The sequence below is a fragment of the Bison bison genome, unplaced genomic scaffold (genome assembly GCF_000754665.1).
Source record: "Bison bison bison isolate TAMUID 2011002044 unplaced genomic scaffold, Bison_UMD1.0 scf7180017864352, whole genome shotgun sequence".
In the NCBI taxonomy this organism is placed as follows: Eukaryota; Metazoa; Chordata; class Mammalia; order Artiodactyla; family Bovidae; genus Bison; species Bison bison.
In genome coordinates, this window is record NW_011494924.1 from 392,946 (window position 1) to 412,440 (window position 19,495).

The following is a 19,495-nucleotide window of genomic DNA, read 5'->3' on the forward strand; positions in this document are numbered from 1 at the left end:
CTATGGAAATGATGTTAGACCAAAAAACCAATTCAAGCAATTTTCTTATTTGAGTTCAAAATGGCTCATAAAGCAGCAGAGACAACTCACAACATCAACAACGCATTTGGCACAGGAACTGCTAACAAATGTACAAAGGAGTGGTGGTTATGAAGTTCTGCAGAGGCGATGAGAGCCTTGAAGATGAGAAGCATAGTGGATGGCTATCAGAAGTTGACAACGACAACTTAGAGAAATCATCGAAGCTGATCCTCTTACAACTTCATGAGAAGTTGCTGAGGAACTCAGCACTGACCAGTCTATGGTTATTCAGCATTTGAAATCGGAAAGGTGAAAAAGTTCGACAGGTGGGTGCTTCATGAGCTGACCTGAAATTAAAAAACCATTGTTCTGAAGTGTTGTCTTCTCTTATTCTACACAACAATGCCGAACCATTTCTTGATCAGACTGTGATATGTGACAAAAAGTGGATCGTATACAAGAGATGACCAGCTCAGTGGCTGGATCAAAAGGAAGCTCCAAAGCACTTCCCCAAGCCAAACTTGCACCCAAAAAAGTCATGGTCACTGTTTGGTGGTCTGCTGCCAGTCTGATTCACTACAACTTTCTGAAGCCCAGCAAAATCATTACATCTGAGAAGTATGCTCAGCACACTGATGAGATGCACCAAAAACTGCAATGCCTACAGCCGGTATTGGTCAACAGAATGGGCCTGCTTCTTCTCCACAAGAAAACCTAACTGCATACGAGACAACTAACACTTCAAAAGTTGTGCTACAAAGTTTTGCCTAATCTGCCATATTCATGTGACCTCTCGCCAACCAACTACCACTTCTTCAAGCATCCTGACAACTTTGCAGAGAAAACATTTCCAAAACCAACAGGAGGCAGAAAATGCTTTCCAAGAGTTCATCGAATCCTAAAGCATGGATTTTTATGCTATAGGAACAAAGAAACACCTTGTTGGCAAGAATGTGTTGACTGTAATGGTTCCTAATAAATATGTATCTGAGTGTAGCTATGATTTAAAATTCAGTTTATTATACTAACATATAGTTGTCCAATACTCCCAGAACCATTTATTGAAGAAATTGTCTTTTCTCCACTGTATATTCTTGCCTCCTTTGTCATACATTAACTGACAAAAGGTGTGTGGGTCTATTTTGGAGTTTTCTGTTCTGTTCCATTGATCTATTATTTCTGTTTTTGTGCCAGTACCATACTGTTTTGATGACTATAACTTTGTAGTATGGTCTAAAGCCAGGGAGCCTGATTCCTCCAGCTCTGTTTTTCTTTCTCAGGATTGCTTTGGCTATTCGGGGTCTTTCTGTTTCCAAATAAATTTAAAACTATTTGTTCTAGTTCTGTGAAAAATGTCATTGGTAATTTGATAGATTGCACTTTTGATAAGGACTGCACTGAATCTGTAGATCGCCTTGGGTAGTACAGTTGTTTTGACAATACTATTCTTCCAATCTAAGAACATGGTGTATCTTTCCAACTGTTAGTATCACTTCAACTTCTTTCATCAATGTTTTATGCTTTTCAGAGTACAGGTCTTTTGCCTCCTTATGTAGGTTTATTCCTGGGTATTTTCCTCTTTTCAATACAGTGGTAAATGAAATTGTTTCATTTCTCTTTCTGATCTTTTTGTTCTTAGTGTATACAAATGCAAGAGATTTCTGTATATTAATTCTGTATCCTGAAACTTCACTGAATTCACTGATAAGCTCTAGTAGTTTTCTGGTAGCATCTTTAGGATTTTTAATATATAGTATCATGTCATCTGCAAACAGTGACAGTTTTACTTCTTCTTTTCCAATCTGGATTTCTTCTTTTTCCATCTCTGATTGCCACAGCTAGGACTTTCAAAACTATGTCAAATAAAAGTGTTTTGTTCCTGATCTTAGAGGAAATGCTTTCAGCTTTTCACTCTTGAGTATGATGTTAGTTCTGGGTTTGTCATATATGGCCTTTGTTATGTTGAGGAAGGTTCTCTCTATGCCCACTTTCTGGAGAGTTTTTATCGTAATAGTTGTTTCAGTTTTGTCAAAAGCTTTTTTTCCACATCTATTGACATAATATGGTTTTTACTCTTCAATTTGTGTGGTGTTTCACACTGATTTGCAAATATTGAAAAATCCTTGCATCCCTGGGATAAATCCGATTTGATCATGGTATATGATCCTTTCAATGTATTACTGGATTCCGTTTGCTCTTATTTTATTGATGATTTCTGCATCTATGTTTGTCAGTGATATTGGCCTATAATTTTCTTTTCTGGTGGTGTCTTTTCTTCTCTGGTTTTGATATCAGGGTGATGGTGGCCTCATAGAATGAGTTTGGGCACATTCCTTCCTCTGCAATTTTTGCACTAGTTTCAGAAGGGTAGGTGTTAATTCTTCTCTTAAATGTGTGATAAAATTCATCTGTGGAGCCATCTGGTCCTGGACTTTAGTTGGAAGTTTTTTAATCTCAGTTCAATTTCACTACTTATGACTGGTCTGTTTATATTTTCTTTCTTTCTGGTTCAGTCTTGGAAGATTTTACCTTTCTAAGAATGTGTCCATTTCTTCTAGGCTGTCCATTTTACTGGTATACAGTTGCTTAAAGAAATCTCTTATGATCCTTTCTATCTCTGTGGTGTCAGCTGTAACTTCTCCTTTTCATTTCTAATTTTTTTTAATGAGCTCTTTCCCTTTTTTCCTTGATAAGTCTGGTTAAAGGTTTATCAATTTTGTTTATCTTTTCAAAGAATCAGCTTTTAGTTTCATTGGTCCTTTCTATTGCTTTCTTTGTCTCTATTTCATTTATTTCTGCTCTGATCTTTATGATTTCTTTCTTTCTAACTTTGGGTTTTGTTTGTTCTTCTTTCTCTAGCTGCTTTTGATATAAGGTTAGGTTATTTCATTGAGATTTTTCTTATTTCTTGAGATAAGATTGTATTGCTACAAACTCCCCTCTTAGAATTGCTTTCACGACGTCCCACAGATTTTGGATCATCATGTTTTCATTTTCATTTGTCTCTAGGAATTTTCTGATTTCCTCTTTGATTTCTTTGGTGATCCACTGGTTGTTTAGTAACATTGTTTAGCCTCCACATGTTTGGGTTTTTTACAATTTTTTTCTTGTAGCTGATTTCTAATTTCATAGAGTTGTGGCTGAAAAAGATGCTTGATATGATTTCAATTTTCTTAAATTTACTGAGGTTTGCTTTGTGGCCCAGCATGTGATCTATCATGCAGAATGTTTTGAGTACCTCATACAAACATATACTTTTGAAATGAAACACAACATTCCAACATACTTTAATTATCTTAATAATCCAGTAAGGTGAGTACTATTAGTTCCACATTATTATGGAATGTGTGGAACTATTAGTTCCACATTAGAAGAGGAAACTACAGCCCAGAGAACGTCCACACTATCCTGTCCCATCCAAATGGAAGTTTTAGTGAAGAACACATTAATTAGAAATTTGTAAAACAATGTAGACACTGTCAACAGATCTAAAAAACTACAGAGTAAAGGGGTATCCAACAAGGACCTACTGTATAGCACATAGAACTCTGCTCAGTGTCCTTGGCAGCCTAGATGGGATGGGTTCAAGGGAGAACACATATATATATACACATACGGCTGAATCCTTCACTGTTCACCAGAAACTACCACAACACTGTTAACTGGCCCCAGTACAAAACAGAAGTTTAAAAAAAAAGATATCAATTGCTCCAAAATCAGAACTAATTTAGACCATAACTTTGCTGCTAACGAGCAGAAACAAGGTCTCTCTCATGTTCAGAAACATAAAAACTCTAGAAAAGGAATCTCTTTAGATTGAGGCCACAAGCTAATTCATATCTCTGAGTATTTCTAGCAAGACCAAGATATTTGGTCAGAAAGAAGTAAGAGAAAGAGAGAAATGAAGAACAGTAAAAGAAGTGTTGAAGGCGACACCATGTACTTCCACAAGTGTTGCCTGTATCCAACCAAAAAGACTGGGGGTCACTGGTGAAGTAACATGCCCAGCAAAATATGTTTCTTAAATGTACCTGGGATAGATTCTCTGATATGATGAATTAATTCCACATAAGCTTCTCTTGAATACCTGCAATAAAAAAACAAAAAGAAAAAGCTCAAATGAACCAATCTTCTTTAAATGAATGCTATAAGAAGATAATACTATGAATTACTTCACATAATCACTTTACATTCACACAGGACAGTACAAGAGTAAGTTAAAATATTCTAAAGAGCCCTTCAGATCCAAATCCTGTACTGTAACCTAATCCAGAGCCTATAAAATTTTAATTCAAGAATGCAATTTTAAATAGCCATTTTTATGTAACTAAGAAATGAAGACAAATTAATACTTAATATTTCTAAGATTCTTTGCCAATGTGGAATATAAGTGGAATATAAGGTAAATCACTAGTTCTATACAGTGTCATCTGTCACTTTCTCCTTTCAGTCTTATCTTTGCTATACTATTTCCAGAGTAAGTAAACACACAGAAGCTATAAAGATTAAAAGTCTCAGTGTGCCACACAGTAGGTGCTTAATGAGACACATGTTAAACAAATGAGTGATCCAATCCTCAGTCTATACTTATAGAATGAACAAAGCAAGTTATAAAGTCCATCAGTTTACTCATGTGATAAATCTTTACTGAGCAGCTACCATGTGCCACACACTATCCTAGGTTCTTAGACACTGCTTGGTCCTTAAACATGGATTGGTATGGAACACCCCTCCCCAAGCAAATCTGACCCCCTCCGCATGGCCTCCAATACACGGCTGCTTCCACTCTGGGCTGGTAGGTGGATCTGTTTACAGATGTTGTCCCTCTCACGAATCAGTTGCAGAACCTGGTCAAATATAACACATTAAAGGTCATCAAAATCTCACCAAAGAATCACAGAAAGGAATACCACTCCCACTGTTTCTCCACCAAGGTTAATTTTTAAGAATTAAGAGGCTGACAAAACCAAATATATAAACCACCCAAATTCTTTACTTTTGCTCAAGCCATGTTCCGTCTGTCCCAGACATTTCACCTGATGGTATCTCTCTACTTTTACTACTTTTAAAGAGTGAAGAAAGCAAGCAGAGGTCAGATTCAGGTCACGAGGCTATACAAGGACAGTGCCAACACAGATCAGAAAGGAAAAACAGCATTTGTCTCACCTAGCTTATAAACTAATTAGCCCCTTTAAAAGATACAATCAAGAAACTAAAACCAGGAGAAAATACTTGAAAAAATGTATTGACAAATGATTCTTACCAAGAGTACATAAAGAACGTTTACAACTCAATAAGACAAATATTTCAGAGGGGAAAAAGTAGGGGTGGGGCCAAAAGACAGACATTTCACCAAAACAAAAAACTTTCCCAACAACGCAAAGCAGGCAGTGATTATTAACCATTTTACAAATGAAGATGACAAGTTGAAAAGGTCATCTCTACTGGTAAAGAGTTAGTGACAGACAGGGAAGCCTGGCGTGCTGCCGTTCATGGGACTGCAAAGACTCGGACAAGACAGCAACTGAACTGAACTGAACTGGTAAAGCAGTGGAAGAGCCAGGACTGAACTCAGCTCTGTCTGAGGCCAAAGTCTAAACTGTTTGCTGCTGCATCACATTGCCTCCCTACCTGCCCTCCCCATACCATCTTGTAATAAAACCTCTCTGCACAGCCCTCATGGTCCACTGATGGCCTCACTATCGATCCTACACCTTCCTCCACCTTGGTGGACTTCAAATCTTTCCATAAGGGGGTAGATTCAGAGGGCAACACAGTAACACACCTCAGGATCCCCTGACCTCTGAGGACAGATGCCTCTGCCACACCCTACTGGCTCCAACCTTTGGCATTCTTAGGGACACTGATGTCAATCTGGCACAGTAAACTATCAATACTCACCTCATCAGGGAAGTCCTTAGGGTGGGGAGAGGTGAAACGAATCCTCATTTCGGGATCTATTCTGGACACCTGATCCAGAAGGTGAGCAAAACGAAGGCCTCCCTGCTTGGCTTTATAGTTGGTGGAAAAGCCACGGCTGAGGTTGGTGGACACTGCATTGTTGAACTGGACCTCTGAATTGTCCCGAAAACTATTAACATTCTGACCAAGGAGTGTCACTTCTTTCAGCCCCTGAAAAAGGAAATATAAATATATTGGAAGCAATTTTAAAACTTGTATGGCAGCGTTATGCCAAATCTCCAACTAAAATTAGCTAAATCTGCCAAGAGTCATCCATAAATATACTCCCTCTTTAACTCAATAATTTCATCTTGGGCATCGTGTCCAAAGAACTGAACTTCAGGATAAAACCATATGTAAAAATCTTCAAAGCATTTTTAAAAATAGCAAAAAAGCTGGATACAAACCCAATATTCAAAAATAACAGCTAATTTATAACACCAAAAATCAAATTATGATACCATTCTGTCCTCTGAATGTTATATAATCATTATCTATGCAGTACTGTTGCCAAAAATATTTAGTCTAAATCCAATCAAGCTTTTACACCTAACTTTCAGTTTACCACAATTCAGGGGAATATTTTAAATAACAACATGAGGAAACAAACAAATGGAGATATGTCTAATGCATCGTTTAAGACAAAAAACAAAAAAGTGAAAGGACTGTTTTAGGTTAAGAGAGATTGAAGGAATATTATATACAATCAAATGAAACTATATAAATCTTAATGGGATCTTGGCTTAAAAATAGAACAGTAATAAGACATTTTTGGATAATTAAGATATTTTGAATATGGGCTACATGTTAGAATATACTAGTTAACTGTTTCCTACTTATGATAATGGTATTATGGTTATGAAGGGAAAAATTCTTCCTTCTGAGAAGATGCATACTGACAGATGCAGGGCAAAAGGGCCTGATGACTACTACTTACTCTCAAATGGTTCAGAAAAAAGTATATTTATATATCTGCAGAGATAGGCAGATAAAAAACATACGACAAAATGTCAATAATCAGTTTATTAATCTTTCAACTTGTCTGTGTTTGAAAATCTACACTGTAAAATTTCAGAAAGTAAAAGAAAAGTGGTTGCTATAAAGACTATTTTTTATTATTTTATTTTGACATAATTTCAAACTTACAGAAAAACTGAGATGGTATAAAAAACGCCCATAAACTATTTGCCCAGACTCAGTAATTGTTAACATTGTGCCTCATTTCTTGATCATTCACATTTACACATCTGTTCTCTCTACACACACATCAAGCCAGAGAATGGTGGAGCCCAAATTCAAAATCACTTCATTCATGCTCTCTCCATTCTACCGTACTCCCTCCTAAGGAAACCTCTCTGTGGATCTGCCTAAACTTTGTGGGCGGCAACCCAAGATGTATACCCAGGAATTTCTTTCTGGTCAGGTATGGTTCTAAACATGTACAGCTGAGAGACAGCACAGGCTATAAAACTACAGAAAAGTTGTCCTCATCCTCCAACAAACACACTCACAGCCAGAAGGGCTGGAAGATTTCTCACCTGCTCAGAAAGCTTCCTCACTTCCTCCAGAATGGAGGCAACAGGCCGACTCCTCTCCCGGCCACGTGTGAAAGGAACAATGCAGTAGCTGCACATGTTGTCACAGCCTCGCATGATCGACCTGGGGAGGAAAGCGCCAGAACTCAGTAAAGGAGCAGGACGATCTGGTCCAACCCAAGGAGAAGGTCACAGCTCCCTTGGCATTTATCCTTTAGCTCTGAATTCTCTTGGCAACATGCTCACACAGGACCAATCTGAGATCTAAGAAGCAACAAAGCAGACATTTTTATCTTTAAAAACTATTAGTTGGGAGTTCCCTGGTGGCCTAGTGGTTAGGATTACAGGCTTTCACTGCCATGGCCTGGGTTCAATCCCTGCTCAGGGAACTGAGATCCCACAAGAAACATGACACGGCAAAAAAAAATTATTATCTGATAATCACAGGATGTAAACCAAACTGTAACTGTACTGTGGTTACCCCAGGGAAGCACAGCAGTGGAGGAAGGGGTACAGAGCTTGCACATTTGGACTTTCTACTGTTCATATTTACATATTTTTGAATTCCTTAAATCCAGACCAGAAAAAATAAATATTACCAAAGAGTACATAACGAGTAGAGACCTGGATTTAAAATGTAAGGTTCTGCATCTCTCACTCATTCCTGATCCAAATGCCAAGTATCTAAGCTACATCACTCTCTTTCATTTGTGTCCTATATATGAAAGCCTCAACTTATCTTAGGGAAACAATTATGGATAGCTATGTATTGAAGATGTTCACTGAAGAACTCGAATAAATATTAGCTATTAATTTTTTTATTAAGCATTCCAACAACAGAGTATTGGATAGCCATTAAAATGAGAGGTTGCAAACTTTCTCTGTAAAAAATCCAGATAGTAAATATTTTAGGTTTTATAAACCATACTAATACTGTAGTGGCAAAAGCAGTCACAGGCAATATGTAAACAAATGAGCATGACTGTATTACAATAAAACTTTATTTACAAGAACAGGCTATAAGCCTATTCGCCAATCTGTTACAGAAAATTTCCTAACAAATGTTCATCATTTTAAATAAGAAAACGTATAAAACCAAGTATATCAAGAGCCAATTTTTATGAATAAATACATACAAAGCATACACACGCAAACACAGAGGAAAGAACAGAATGATATACACCAAAATGATAATAGTGTTTATCATTAGGTGGTAAAACGTGTAAGTAATTCTTACTCACTTCTCTATGTTTTTCTATCTTTCCACATATTCTTCAACAAATATGAACTATTTTGTCATCAGATCTTTTAAGTTAAAAGATTAAGGGATGGACAAAAGGAGCAGTTAAGCCCAAAACATTTTCTTAAGTAGAAAAAGTAAGAGACGGGAGGGTAGAAAAGAGTCCATATAATATATATGAATGCATGTGCAAAGAATACTTCTGAAAGGATTATATAAGGAACTACAAACACGGCTGCCTCAGAGTTAGTCTAGGAGACTGAGGATGAGAGTTCTGAGGAGTCTTACTATACCATTTTTTGTCTTTAGTTTTACTATGTGCATTATTTTTTAATGTAATAAAGGTAAGATGTTACTTTAAAAGTAAGGAAAGAGAAGCTGACTCCCCATCTCCTGGTCAGTGACTCACACGAAGGCAGAGGTAGCACTGGGGCTCGTCTGGACTGGCATGACGTCAGCATAGGTCTCATCCAGAGACAGCAGCACATTGGCAGCTTGCTGGCCTGACTCAGCAACAGCCAGCAATCGAGGAAGGTCCCTGTAGGCATCTGGGCCAGCCAAAATATCTACCATTTTCTCCCTGTTGAGGATCTCCTCCTTCAGTCTCTCAGCCATGCAGCCTGGGAGGGAAAACAAATACGCTGAGACCCGTTCCCAAATTCATCTGGTCTCACAACTTCTTTCCAGTACACATTCTCTCCAGGTGGATCAAAGGCGAAAGCATAGAAACTTCTCCAGGAATTTAGCATCACTCCTTAAATTTGCCCAACACTCTATACCTCTGGAACCTACGTATTTCTATATAAGAAAACCAGGAAAAGGGCTCTACAGCAATTCAATTACGTGCCTGACAAAAATTAAACCACCATCCAAAAACATTTCTAGACATGAACCACCTCTTTTTTCAATTGAAAATTACTTGGTACTATAAATAAAAACTATTTTGTGTCAAAAACTTATTTTTTTAAATAAAATTCACCTATATACAACTGCCCTTACACTCTTTTTCTTTCTTGTTGCCCATGTGTACGTGTGTGCTCAGTCGCTCAGTTGTGTTCAACTCAGTGACTCCATAGACTGTAGCCCACCAAGCTCCTCTGTCCATGGGATTCTCCAGGCAAGAATACTAGAGTGGGTTGTGATGCCCTCCTCCAGGGAATCCTCCCAACCCAGGGATCGAACCCACACCTCTTGTATCTCCTACACTGGTAGGTGAGTGCTTTACCCACCTGGGAACTCCTCCTATCACCTGTAATACTTATCAAAACCTGTAAAAAATGAGTTATCATCTATGCTGGCATCTTCCATAACCAAGAAAACCATTGCCATTAGTAAAAAAAATAGAATTTGAAAGTCCATTTTCTTAATAATACCCTTTAAAAACATTTAAGAACAATTCTTGATTGTATAATCATGTTTATAGCAGCATCATTCACAATAGCCAAAGAGTGAAAGCAACCTATGTCCATAAACAGATGTCATACATACAATGGAATATTACTCAGCCTTAAAAAGGAAGGAAATTCTGATACATACTACCACCTGGATGAACTTTGAGGACATTGTGCTAAGCCAGTTACAAAAATACCATATGATTCCATTTCTATGAAGTACCCAGAGCACTAAAATTCATCAAGGCAGAGAGCAGAATGGCAGTTGCCAGCAAGTGAACTGAGGGAGGAACGGGAGAGTCATTACCTAATTGGTATGGAGTTTCAGCTTGGGAAGAAGAAAAAGTTCTGGAAAGGGATGGTGGTAATGTGTGCACAACCATGTGACTATACTGTATACCACTGAACTAACTGTGCCTCTGGAAGAGGTTCAAAAGGTAAACCTTTTTATGTTACATATACTTTACTACAATTTAAAAAACAAACTATTTTGGAGATTTCTAACACTCCAAACAGATATATATAAGTCCTATGATGAAGGAATTGAAATGGAACAAAACATCCTAGCTAATCCGTCCATCTTTCTGCTTCACTTAGTACATTAATCTGTGTAAAAGAATAAGCTCCAACCTTTGTTTTGATCCATCATCAAGAGGACTTAACTATTCCACAATGGACACAATCTATTTTTAAGGTTAAATACATTGACTAAATTCTGGGACCACAAAGGTACCGAATATTTATTTTTGAAATATGCCTCCCAGCTCTCTAGATCAGAGCTGCCCAATAGAACTGTCTAAAGATGAAGGAAATGTGCTTTATCTATGCTGTTCAAACTGGCAGCTACTAGTCAAGTGTGACTAATAAGCAGTCAATATGTGGCTAGTGAGACTGAAGAAATGCATTTTTAATATTATTTAAGTGTAATTAAATTTAAATGACCACATGTGACTAGTGGCTATCATATTGGTCAGTGCATAGCTGGATCTTCACTTGGGCATGTTTTAGGAGTCAAGATGAAAGAGATCTACCTGATAAATTCAAACTGTCCCTTCAGACTCCAAACTCTCTCCTATCCATTACTCTGTGCTACCACAAGCCACATTAGACTAGGAAGGACAGATCACTTGCTGAGTACCTGTTATTTTCCAGGCACTAAGAAAAGCCCTTTTATGAGCTTCATCTCATTTAATTCTATAGCTTCTGACATTAAGTACAAGGGCTGAATGGGATGTATAAGACTGAGAATCTAGCATCTAAGGGAAACTCTAGCGTATGAAGCTACACAGTGCCCAAGTCTCAAAAAGCTCACAAAACCTGCAAATTACCAGATACCTAGAATCCCAATCCTCAGAGGCACTCGGGAGCGGAGACGTTTGGACTTCAGGGATTTGAGTTGATGTAAACGATTCCAGATGGTCTGTTCAGCCTTCTCCCTACAAAGATCAAAAAAGGTAGACCTGAACCTGAAAATCAACTACAGAGCAACCTAAAAGAGCATGACAACGGGAGGAATGGGAATTCCCTGGTGGTCCAGGGGCCAGGACTCCAAGCTTTCACTGCTGAGGGCACAGGTTTGATCCCTGGTCAGGAGCTAACATTTCACAAACAGTGCAGCCAAATCCATTCCTAAGATGAGTCCTCCCTACACATCTGCGAATCCTGAGGAGCCTTTAAGCCAAACTTAAAAACAACCTATTTCACAAAGACTTCCCAAACTCTCCTTGATTGGAGAGTTTGTTCCCCTATCACTTTAACTATTCTTTTCCCTGTACTCAGCAATTTCTCCTTTTTACTGTTTTTTTTTTTAGCTAGTGCTTTCTGCCAGATGTTAGAGCTGTTTGCGTATCTGTCTTAGTTCCCATATCAGACTAAGTTCCGTAAAGTCGGGCTCCATGGAGGAAAGGTTCATTTCTGAATCTCCCAAAGTGCCTAGTTCAATGTCCTGCAAGACCCTCAGAACAAAAATGCTGGACTGACTGATTATACAGCCAGCTGAGGAAACAACACTAACATGCCATGTACACAGGAACAAAGTAATAAGCAGGGTATGTTCACTTGTGATGGATGCCACCCATCTCTGTCAGAAGAACTCTGTCCCTAGCCACTGACTGGACCTAGCCCTTATGATGTGAGGTACAGCATAAACATGTGCAAGAAAAACCCCAGGAAATGTTGGGCGACTCAGCACACTCTCGGTTTCCTCATCGATAAAATGAGTTCAATAACAGCACCTACCTCAGAGGGTTGTCATGAGAATCAGTCAGTGCACATACAGTGCTCAGCACAGGACCTGACGCAAGGTATACGCTCAGCAAATGCTGACATTCTATCAGTAATATATTCACTTGGAAAACTGCAAACCTGCTGCCTCATCTCCACAGGTTGGGTCACCCTGGCACTGCTGGCTCTGGCATTTTACACAAGATTTATTCACTCTCTAGGTAAAGAATAAATTCCCACCTGATAGAACATGTGACGAGGAGAATCACATCAGCCTGGGTAGAGAGCAAGGAAAAAAGGAAAATTATGATCTTTAAAATCAGCCTTGTAGAATCACTGCCCACAGTCCATTATTTTCCCCCAGATTATGGTGAAACACACATAACATAAAATTCACCATTTTAACCATTTTTAAGTATACAGTGCAGTAGCATTATGTACACTCACACTGTTGTTCAACCATCACTACCATCAACCTCCAGAACTATTTCACCTTCCCCAACTAAAACCAATAGGCATTAAACACTAACTCCCCATTTGCCTTCTCCTCGCAGCCCATTTTCAACCTAGTTCCTTGCCTGAGGTGAGCACCACCATAAAAGTTTCAAAAATAACTGCAACAGAAGTACACCTCAGTCCCATACTCCTCACTTCCCTCAAAGGAACTCATTCTCACAAGGCCACAGCCTGTTCCTGAAACTCCACCTAAGAACCAGCACAAATGCAGAATCTCGCCCAGGCCCAGGAAACAGGGAAAGAGGGAAATGTGTATACCTCCTGAAGGTTACTGGTCCGCAGGTAGCCACTCTTCTGTAAGATGGACCAGGCTATCTCTGTGTCATTCACATTCATCTGGCAGCCATAGGTCTCAAGGTAGACTGCAACGAGAGGGCAATTCCACAGGTAAGAAGACAAAAAGGGACCACATGTCTCAAAAGGCTGCCTCCCCAAACGCCCCAGAAACACCTGAGGCACCTGGTTAGTCGCTTAAGTCCCCTGATGCCTCAATTCAGAGACACCATTAATTGCCAGATGTACCCCCAAACTATTAATAATGAAGCCTTTCAGAACAAAAGAAATACTTCATTATATACACACACCAACTATAAGTCAGATCATTTAAAAGTGGGGAAAACATGCTCTTAAGACTCAGGAAATATAGTTATACAGAATGAGGTTCTCCAGCCTCTAGAGATAACAGCGGTGGCTAGAGGGTCAATAAAGCCACAAAATAAAAATGAGGCAACTTCCTAAAGTAACTCCAAACATATCAAAGGAAAGTAAGTATGGCTAACATGACATAAAACACATCTGCACAAAGTTTTAAGAACATCAATTTCACACCCAAGCAAACCCTTTCAAACTAAATCCCTCTATCAATCCCTATCCCACCAACACACTTAATCCACAAACCCAAATAAATTCTAAATGGAGCTAAGAGCTGAAGGACAATCACATGAAAACCAATAGAAAATAGCAGTAATTTTTTAAAAAATAAACAATCAGGAAATTTTCTAAACATTCCTTGGCTCCCTTTCTTTGTCTAAAAAGAGAAAACACCAAACTTATGTCAGCGAGAGACAGAAGGGAATAACAAATTTTAAAGGACTACAAAAATCTGAGAAGTCGTGAAGTATACAGGCTCCTCGATTTACCAATTCAATGCCTAGACATTTACTCTAGAAAAAAAATTTTGAAGAAGCAAAACTATCTCTATACGTGTGAATATGTGTATCTGTGTGTGTATACATACAAAAGCACTTTTAATAGTGTTGTTTATAATAGAAAAATTTGTGAAACAACCCAATGTCCCAACAATTGGAAAACATCATGGTACAGCACGTGGTATTTTGCAACAACTTTTTAATTTAATTATGAAGACTGGTATTTGGAGGAATATTAATTGAAAATAGCATATTACAAATAATTTGCACCATATGAATGCAACCAAATCATTAAGAGTTATAAACGGAAGCTTTTTTTTGAAACAGTGCAAAAGGGGAGAGGTCTGGTTGTCTCTTGATGTCTTTTCAAATTTTAACACATTTTAACTGAGTGCATTATGTTTTCTAAGAAAACCTCTGCATAAGCATAATGATTTTCTATAGTACCAATTGCAAAACCTGCCTTGTAACTTAGGATGATCTAAAACTCAGAACAGAGATTGCAGGGTTTCCAAAGGTAACCAAAGAGAGGACTCCCCAGGACTTCCACCCGCAATTTGCGTGTATCAGAACTGTTAAGTTTCTTTATATTATTGCTGCTTGGTAGAGGCTGATGATTCCATAACTTAGCAGCCTTTCTACTCTGTTAACCCAACCTTCTACTGAGTTAACCCCGTTAACTCCAAAGCCAGGTCTATAAAAGATTGGTTAAGACTCAGGCCATGAGCACTGAAAGGGAGTAAAGCAGGAAGTCCAAAGAGAAGTAAAGTTAAACCAACCTCTTCTCTGCCTTCCTAAAAGTTCATCCACCGTGAGATACGGGGGTGGGTCCTCCACTTCTGAAGAGGACGGTTGCTCTGGAGGAACTGAAGCACTTCTTAAAAAATCCTGAAAAGTCGGTCCAGTGGCCAGCCTGGAGCTGAAATCCTTCCAAACTCCATCCTCCTGCTGCCTCTGTGGACTGGGACATGCAGAGCTGGGGACACTGCTGTGTGCTCTGCAGGTCCTGAGCAGCAGCCAGGACACAGAGGCCAAGGGCCCCCGCCTCAGACACCTCCGGGCTCGGAGAACACACTGAAAAGGATGCATGGCACTGAAGGAGCCCACAGTCTGCAAGAGGATGACAGACATCACTAAAATTATTGAGCACTATTCACAGGGCACTGCTCTAAGCATTTGACACATATTAATACATTTAATCTCATAAAAACCCAAGAACATACTCTTAATAATACTGTCCTCTTAATAATATTTTAAAGGTGGAAAAACTGAAGCAACTTGACAAATATCATAAAAAGTGCTAGAGATGAGATGCAAATTCAGGCGGTCTATTTTCAAAAATAGACTCACTCAATACTCTGTAATGATCTATATGGGAAAAGAATTTTAAAAAGAGAGCATATATGTACATGTATAACTGATTCACTTTGCTCTATACCTGAAACTAACACAACATTGTAAATCAACTATATTCTAATAAAAATTAAGAGGAGTGACAGAGATGAAATGAGAAGCCTTGACAAAATAACAAAGTAGCACCTTGAGCCAGGAACAGTTCCAAGGACTTTAAGTGATTAATTCTTTAAATCCTTACAGCAATCTTGAGTAACACAGGCAACAGACACTATTATTATCCCCATTCAGAGAGGAGGAAATAGACACAGAGAGGGTGAAGGACTTACCTAAGCTCCCACAGCCAATAAGCAGCAGGGTGGGGATCCAAATAAAGGTCTGAATTAACATAAAGCTGAAGCTGAAGCTCCAGTATTTTGGTCATCTGATGAGAACAGACAACTCATTGCAAAAAGTCTCTGATGCTGGGAAGGACCAAGGGAAGAAGGAGAAAAGGGTGTCAGAGGATGAGATGGCTGGATGGCACCACCAATCCAATGAACATGAACTTGGGCAAACTCCAGGAGCTGGTGAGGGACAGGGAGGCCTGGCATGCTGTAGTCCGTGTGGTCGCAAAGAGTCTGACATAAATGCCACTGAACAACGACAATTACTACAAAGACTGTGCCCCTAACCACCCTGATACACTGCCTCCCCACACTGTGAAAACTACTTAGCATCTTCCTGTCTTCCTTCAAAAGGAAAGTATCTGACATGGGGGCACCATAGGCCTGATCAGTGACTCCTTCTACCCTCCAAGAGTTTCACATTACTGCCTTCAAACTTCCCACCCAGACCCTCTCACACATGGCTGGGAGGCATAGAAGATGGCACAACCTTTACAGTGACCATTTTGCCACGTTCCATCAAAATCACAAACATAACAATTCCTAGATAATTAATAAGGACCTACTGTATAGCACAGGGAACTCCACTCAATACTCTGTAATGATCTATATGGGAAAAGAAATTTAAAAAGGGAGCATATATGTACATGTATAACTGATTCACTTTGCTCTATACCTGAAACTAACACAACATTGTAAATCAACTATATTCCAGTAAAAATTAAGAAAACACACACACAAACCTTTGACCAAGCAGTTCCATTCCTAGGTATTTATCCTACAGATAGACTCTTGCGTATACAAAATAACCTATGCCTAAGGATACTTGATGCAGCAGTGTTTCTAACAGCAAAGAAGTGGAAAAGATCTAAATGTCATCAACAGGGGACTGTTATATAAGTCATACCACATCCATACAATGGAATAAGATGCAACTGTTAGAAAGCGAGGTTGAATGACAAAAGCAGGGAAGTAAAGTGCTATACTAGATACAGTAGGCCATCCACAGATCCGTGTAGGAAAGAAAGCATGAAAATTCAGGTACATATTTGTAATGCACACAGTATCTCGAGAAAGAGTGAGAAACAGTGGGTGCCTGATCTTCACTAGCTTCTAAGCTTTTACACGTGCTGTCTTCTCTGGATGTTACATCTTATCTCGACTGACTTAACCAACTCCTACACTACTTTTAGTTTACTTCCTCTTGGACGCCTTTTCAGGTCATCACAGCCAAAGTCTAGAGGTCCTCCTCTGGGTTCCCAAACACTTCTCACTATCACAAGACTCATCACACCTTGCTGTTAATTGCTGCTTATCCCTTATAAGCCAGAGGTCCCTGAAAGCAGGAAACAAATCTCATTCATTTCTACATCCTTGGTATCTCCCATTCTAGTAACATGGCAGGTGCTGTACATGTAAAATGAGACAGACAGGGCTTGTTAATTCTCCAATCTGATCACCTAATGTACATGCTACCAGCACTTAGGAGCAATGCCAACCTACTTTCAAGTGACAGAGAACAGCAGACTTTCAGTGTGAGCTTTAAAGTTACCTGTTTCTGCCCCTTACTTGTGTGACCCTGGGCAAGTCAAATACCTATCTGAGTCACCAATTCCACCTCTGTTGAGAACTAATGGTATCAAAACCTAACTTTGCATACAGTAAGTCTTCAGTAACCACACCTTTTGCAGCCCACACCTCCTTTGTTGGTGGATATTGTTGTTGTTTTTCAGTGTCTGACTCTTTGAGATACCATGGACTGCAGCAAGGCCACTTCCCTGATGGCGGATATAGAACATTGTGATTAAGGTCTTAAGAGTAAGAGTCTGACCCAACTGCTTCACCAGGTAACTTCGGGCACCTGGAATCAAAGTTTTGGGACCTTCCATTTCCTCATATGTAAATGGGAATAATAGTACCTATTACAGCATCTATCTCCATGTCTTTTGTGAGGATGAAATGTGGTGATACAAATAAAATGCTTACATAGCACAATGTAGGCACCTCTGTGCGGCGCTACATTAATTTGTAGTTGACAAAAACGATGTCGACGATTTCGATAGCCTCTTGTCAACATAAGCTAACAATCAAGCATCCCAAACCTTTTACTGGGTGATTACAACGTGATAGGCGGTGCTAGGCGCTTTCCACGGATTACCGTATTCGATCTTCACAGCAACTGTGAGGCAGGTTCTATCACTCCCACTTTTTCACAGGTGACAAAGCTAAGGTTCAAGGGGAAGAGAGGTGACTTGTCCAAGGTCACAAACGAATAGGCAGCGAAGCTAGGGTGAGAATACTCAGAGTCTGACTCTAGGATCCGCGCCATAACCACCGCCCCATTCTCCCCTTGGACACTGCGCATTCCCGGGGCACCGTGGTCCCTCTAGCCCCAGTCATGGGCCACAGGCGAGGGCGCAGGCCACCTTAAACGCACGCCGCTCACCTTCCGCAGCCCGACAACCCAGCTTCCAGCCGCGGATTGTCCTCTCGATCAGCAAGCTCCCGGCTCGTCCGTCTGCGGCTGCGCGCGCATACACGCAACTTCCGTTCCGCCGCAATATCGGTCCAGGGTGTTCCGTCCGGCAGAAGTGCGTCGTCTACAGCGTCCGGGGTGGGCTTTTTCTGGCTTTGAAAATCCTCCGCTGCTTCCCTGAACCAAGTGGTAACCCCTAACCGGCGTATGGCAACGGAGCGCTTGAAACGTAGCGAGTGCGAGTTAGCTATGCTCTTAGTGTAAAACACACTGAATGTCGAAGAAAGAAGGCCAACTGTCTCATCGATAATTTTTATATTGATTCAATTCAGTTCAGTCGCTCAGTCATGTCCGACTCTTTGCGACCCCATGAATTGCGTGCTGAGATAATATTTAGGACCTATTGGGCTAAGTAAGTATATTATTTAAGTTAGTTTCAACTGTTTATTTTTCCTTTTTTTTTTTTTTTAACTGTGGCTACTGAGAAATTTTTAATTATTTACGTGGCTCACTTTCTTTTTCTGTTGGACAGTGCTGCGCTAAAGACTTCGCAATTCACGTTTCCAGCATAGACCACCCCCTCTTGCCGCCCCTGCTGGAGTCACAGACCCAGAGTTCCACTGTCTATGGGGCACCTCCCCTTTGGGTACGTATCGACCGCCTCTAACTTTATACAGAATTCGTCATTTCTACACACACATCCTCACCCAAAACCTGTGTCTTCCCAGTCTTGCCCATCTCAAACCCAAGCATCCTCCCAGTTGCACTAAGAGAAACTCATTTTTGTTTCTTCCCCCTCAGTCTCTACAGAAAGTTCTGTCAGCTCTAACTCCAAAATGTCTCAAATCTGTCACTTTCTATTCTCCCGTTCTACCCCTGTTGCAACTTGTCTCAGGCAACCATTATCTCATCAGAACCGGCTGTAATAGCCTAACTGGTCTCCTTGCTTCTGCCTTTAACCTAGTCTCCTACTGACTTCCCTGGTGGCTCAGATGGTAAAGCGTCTGTCTACAATGAGGGAGACCTGGGTTTGGTCCCTGGGTCGGGAAGATTTCCTGGAGAAGGAAATGGCAACCCACTCCAGTACTCTTGCCTAGAAAACCCCATGGACGGAGGAGCGTGGTGCAGGCTACTGCCCATGGGGTCACAAAGAGTCGGACACGACTGAGCAACTTCACTTTCTTTCTTTCCTACTGACTTATCTCCCACACAGGGCCTAAGGGAATGTATTTGTTTTTATCCTGA

At 40.0% G+C, this 19,495-nt stretch overlaps 1 protein-coding gene across 5 annotated transcripts in view; it reads right to left on the reverse strand.

Annotated features, from left to right (window-relative positions):
- CDK5RAP1 (CDK5 regulatory subunit associated protein 1) overlaps positions 1–18,311 on the reverse strand; it is a 61,526-nt gene extending 43,215 nt beyond the window's left edge. For 2 of the 5 annotated variants that reach the window (XM_010854855.1, XM_010854852.1), the window contains exons 1-11: positions 18,221–18,311; positions 15,718–15,852; positions 14,815–15,145; positions 13,146–13,249; positions 12,612–12,646; positions 11,484–11,584; positions 9,167–9,377; positions 7,521–7,641; positions 5,923–6,153; positions 4,771–4,868; positions 4,053–4,108 (exon numbers count right to left, since the gene is read on the reverse strand). In XM_010854855.1, coding sequence (XP_010853157.1) covers positions 4,053–4,108; positions 4,771–4,868; positions 5,923–6,153; positions 7,521–7,641; positions 9,167–9,377; positions 11,484–11,584; positions 12,612–12,646; positions 13,146–13,249; positions 14,815–15,124 — 1,267 coding nt within the window. In that variant the 5' untranslated portion in view covers positions 15,125–15,145; positions 15,718–15,852; positions 18,221–18,311. Of the gene's footprint in view, positions 1–4,052; positions 4,109–4,770; positions 4,869–5,922; positions 6,154–7,520; positions 7,642–9,166; positions 9,378–11,483; positions 11,585–12,611; positions 12,647–13,145; positions 13,250–14,814; positions 15,146–15,717; positions 15,853–17,932; positions 18,000–18,220 lie in introns of all 5 variants that reach the window. The other 3 variants (XM_010854853.1, XM_010854856.1, XM_010854854.1) reach the window with 3 other exon arrangements.
- Positions 18,312–19,495: the final 1,184 nt, after the last annotated feature.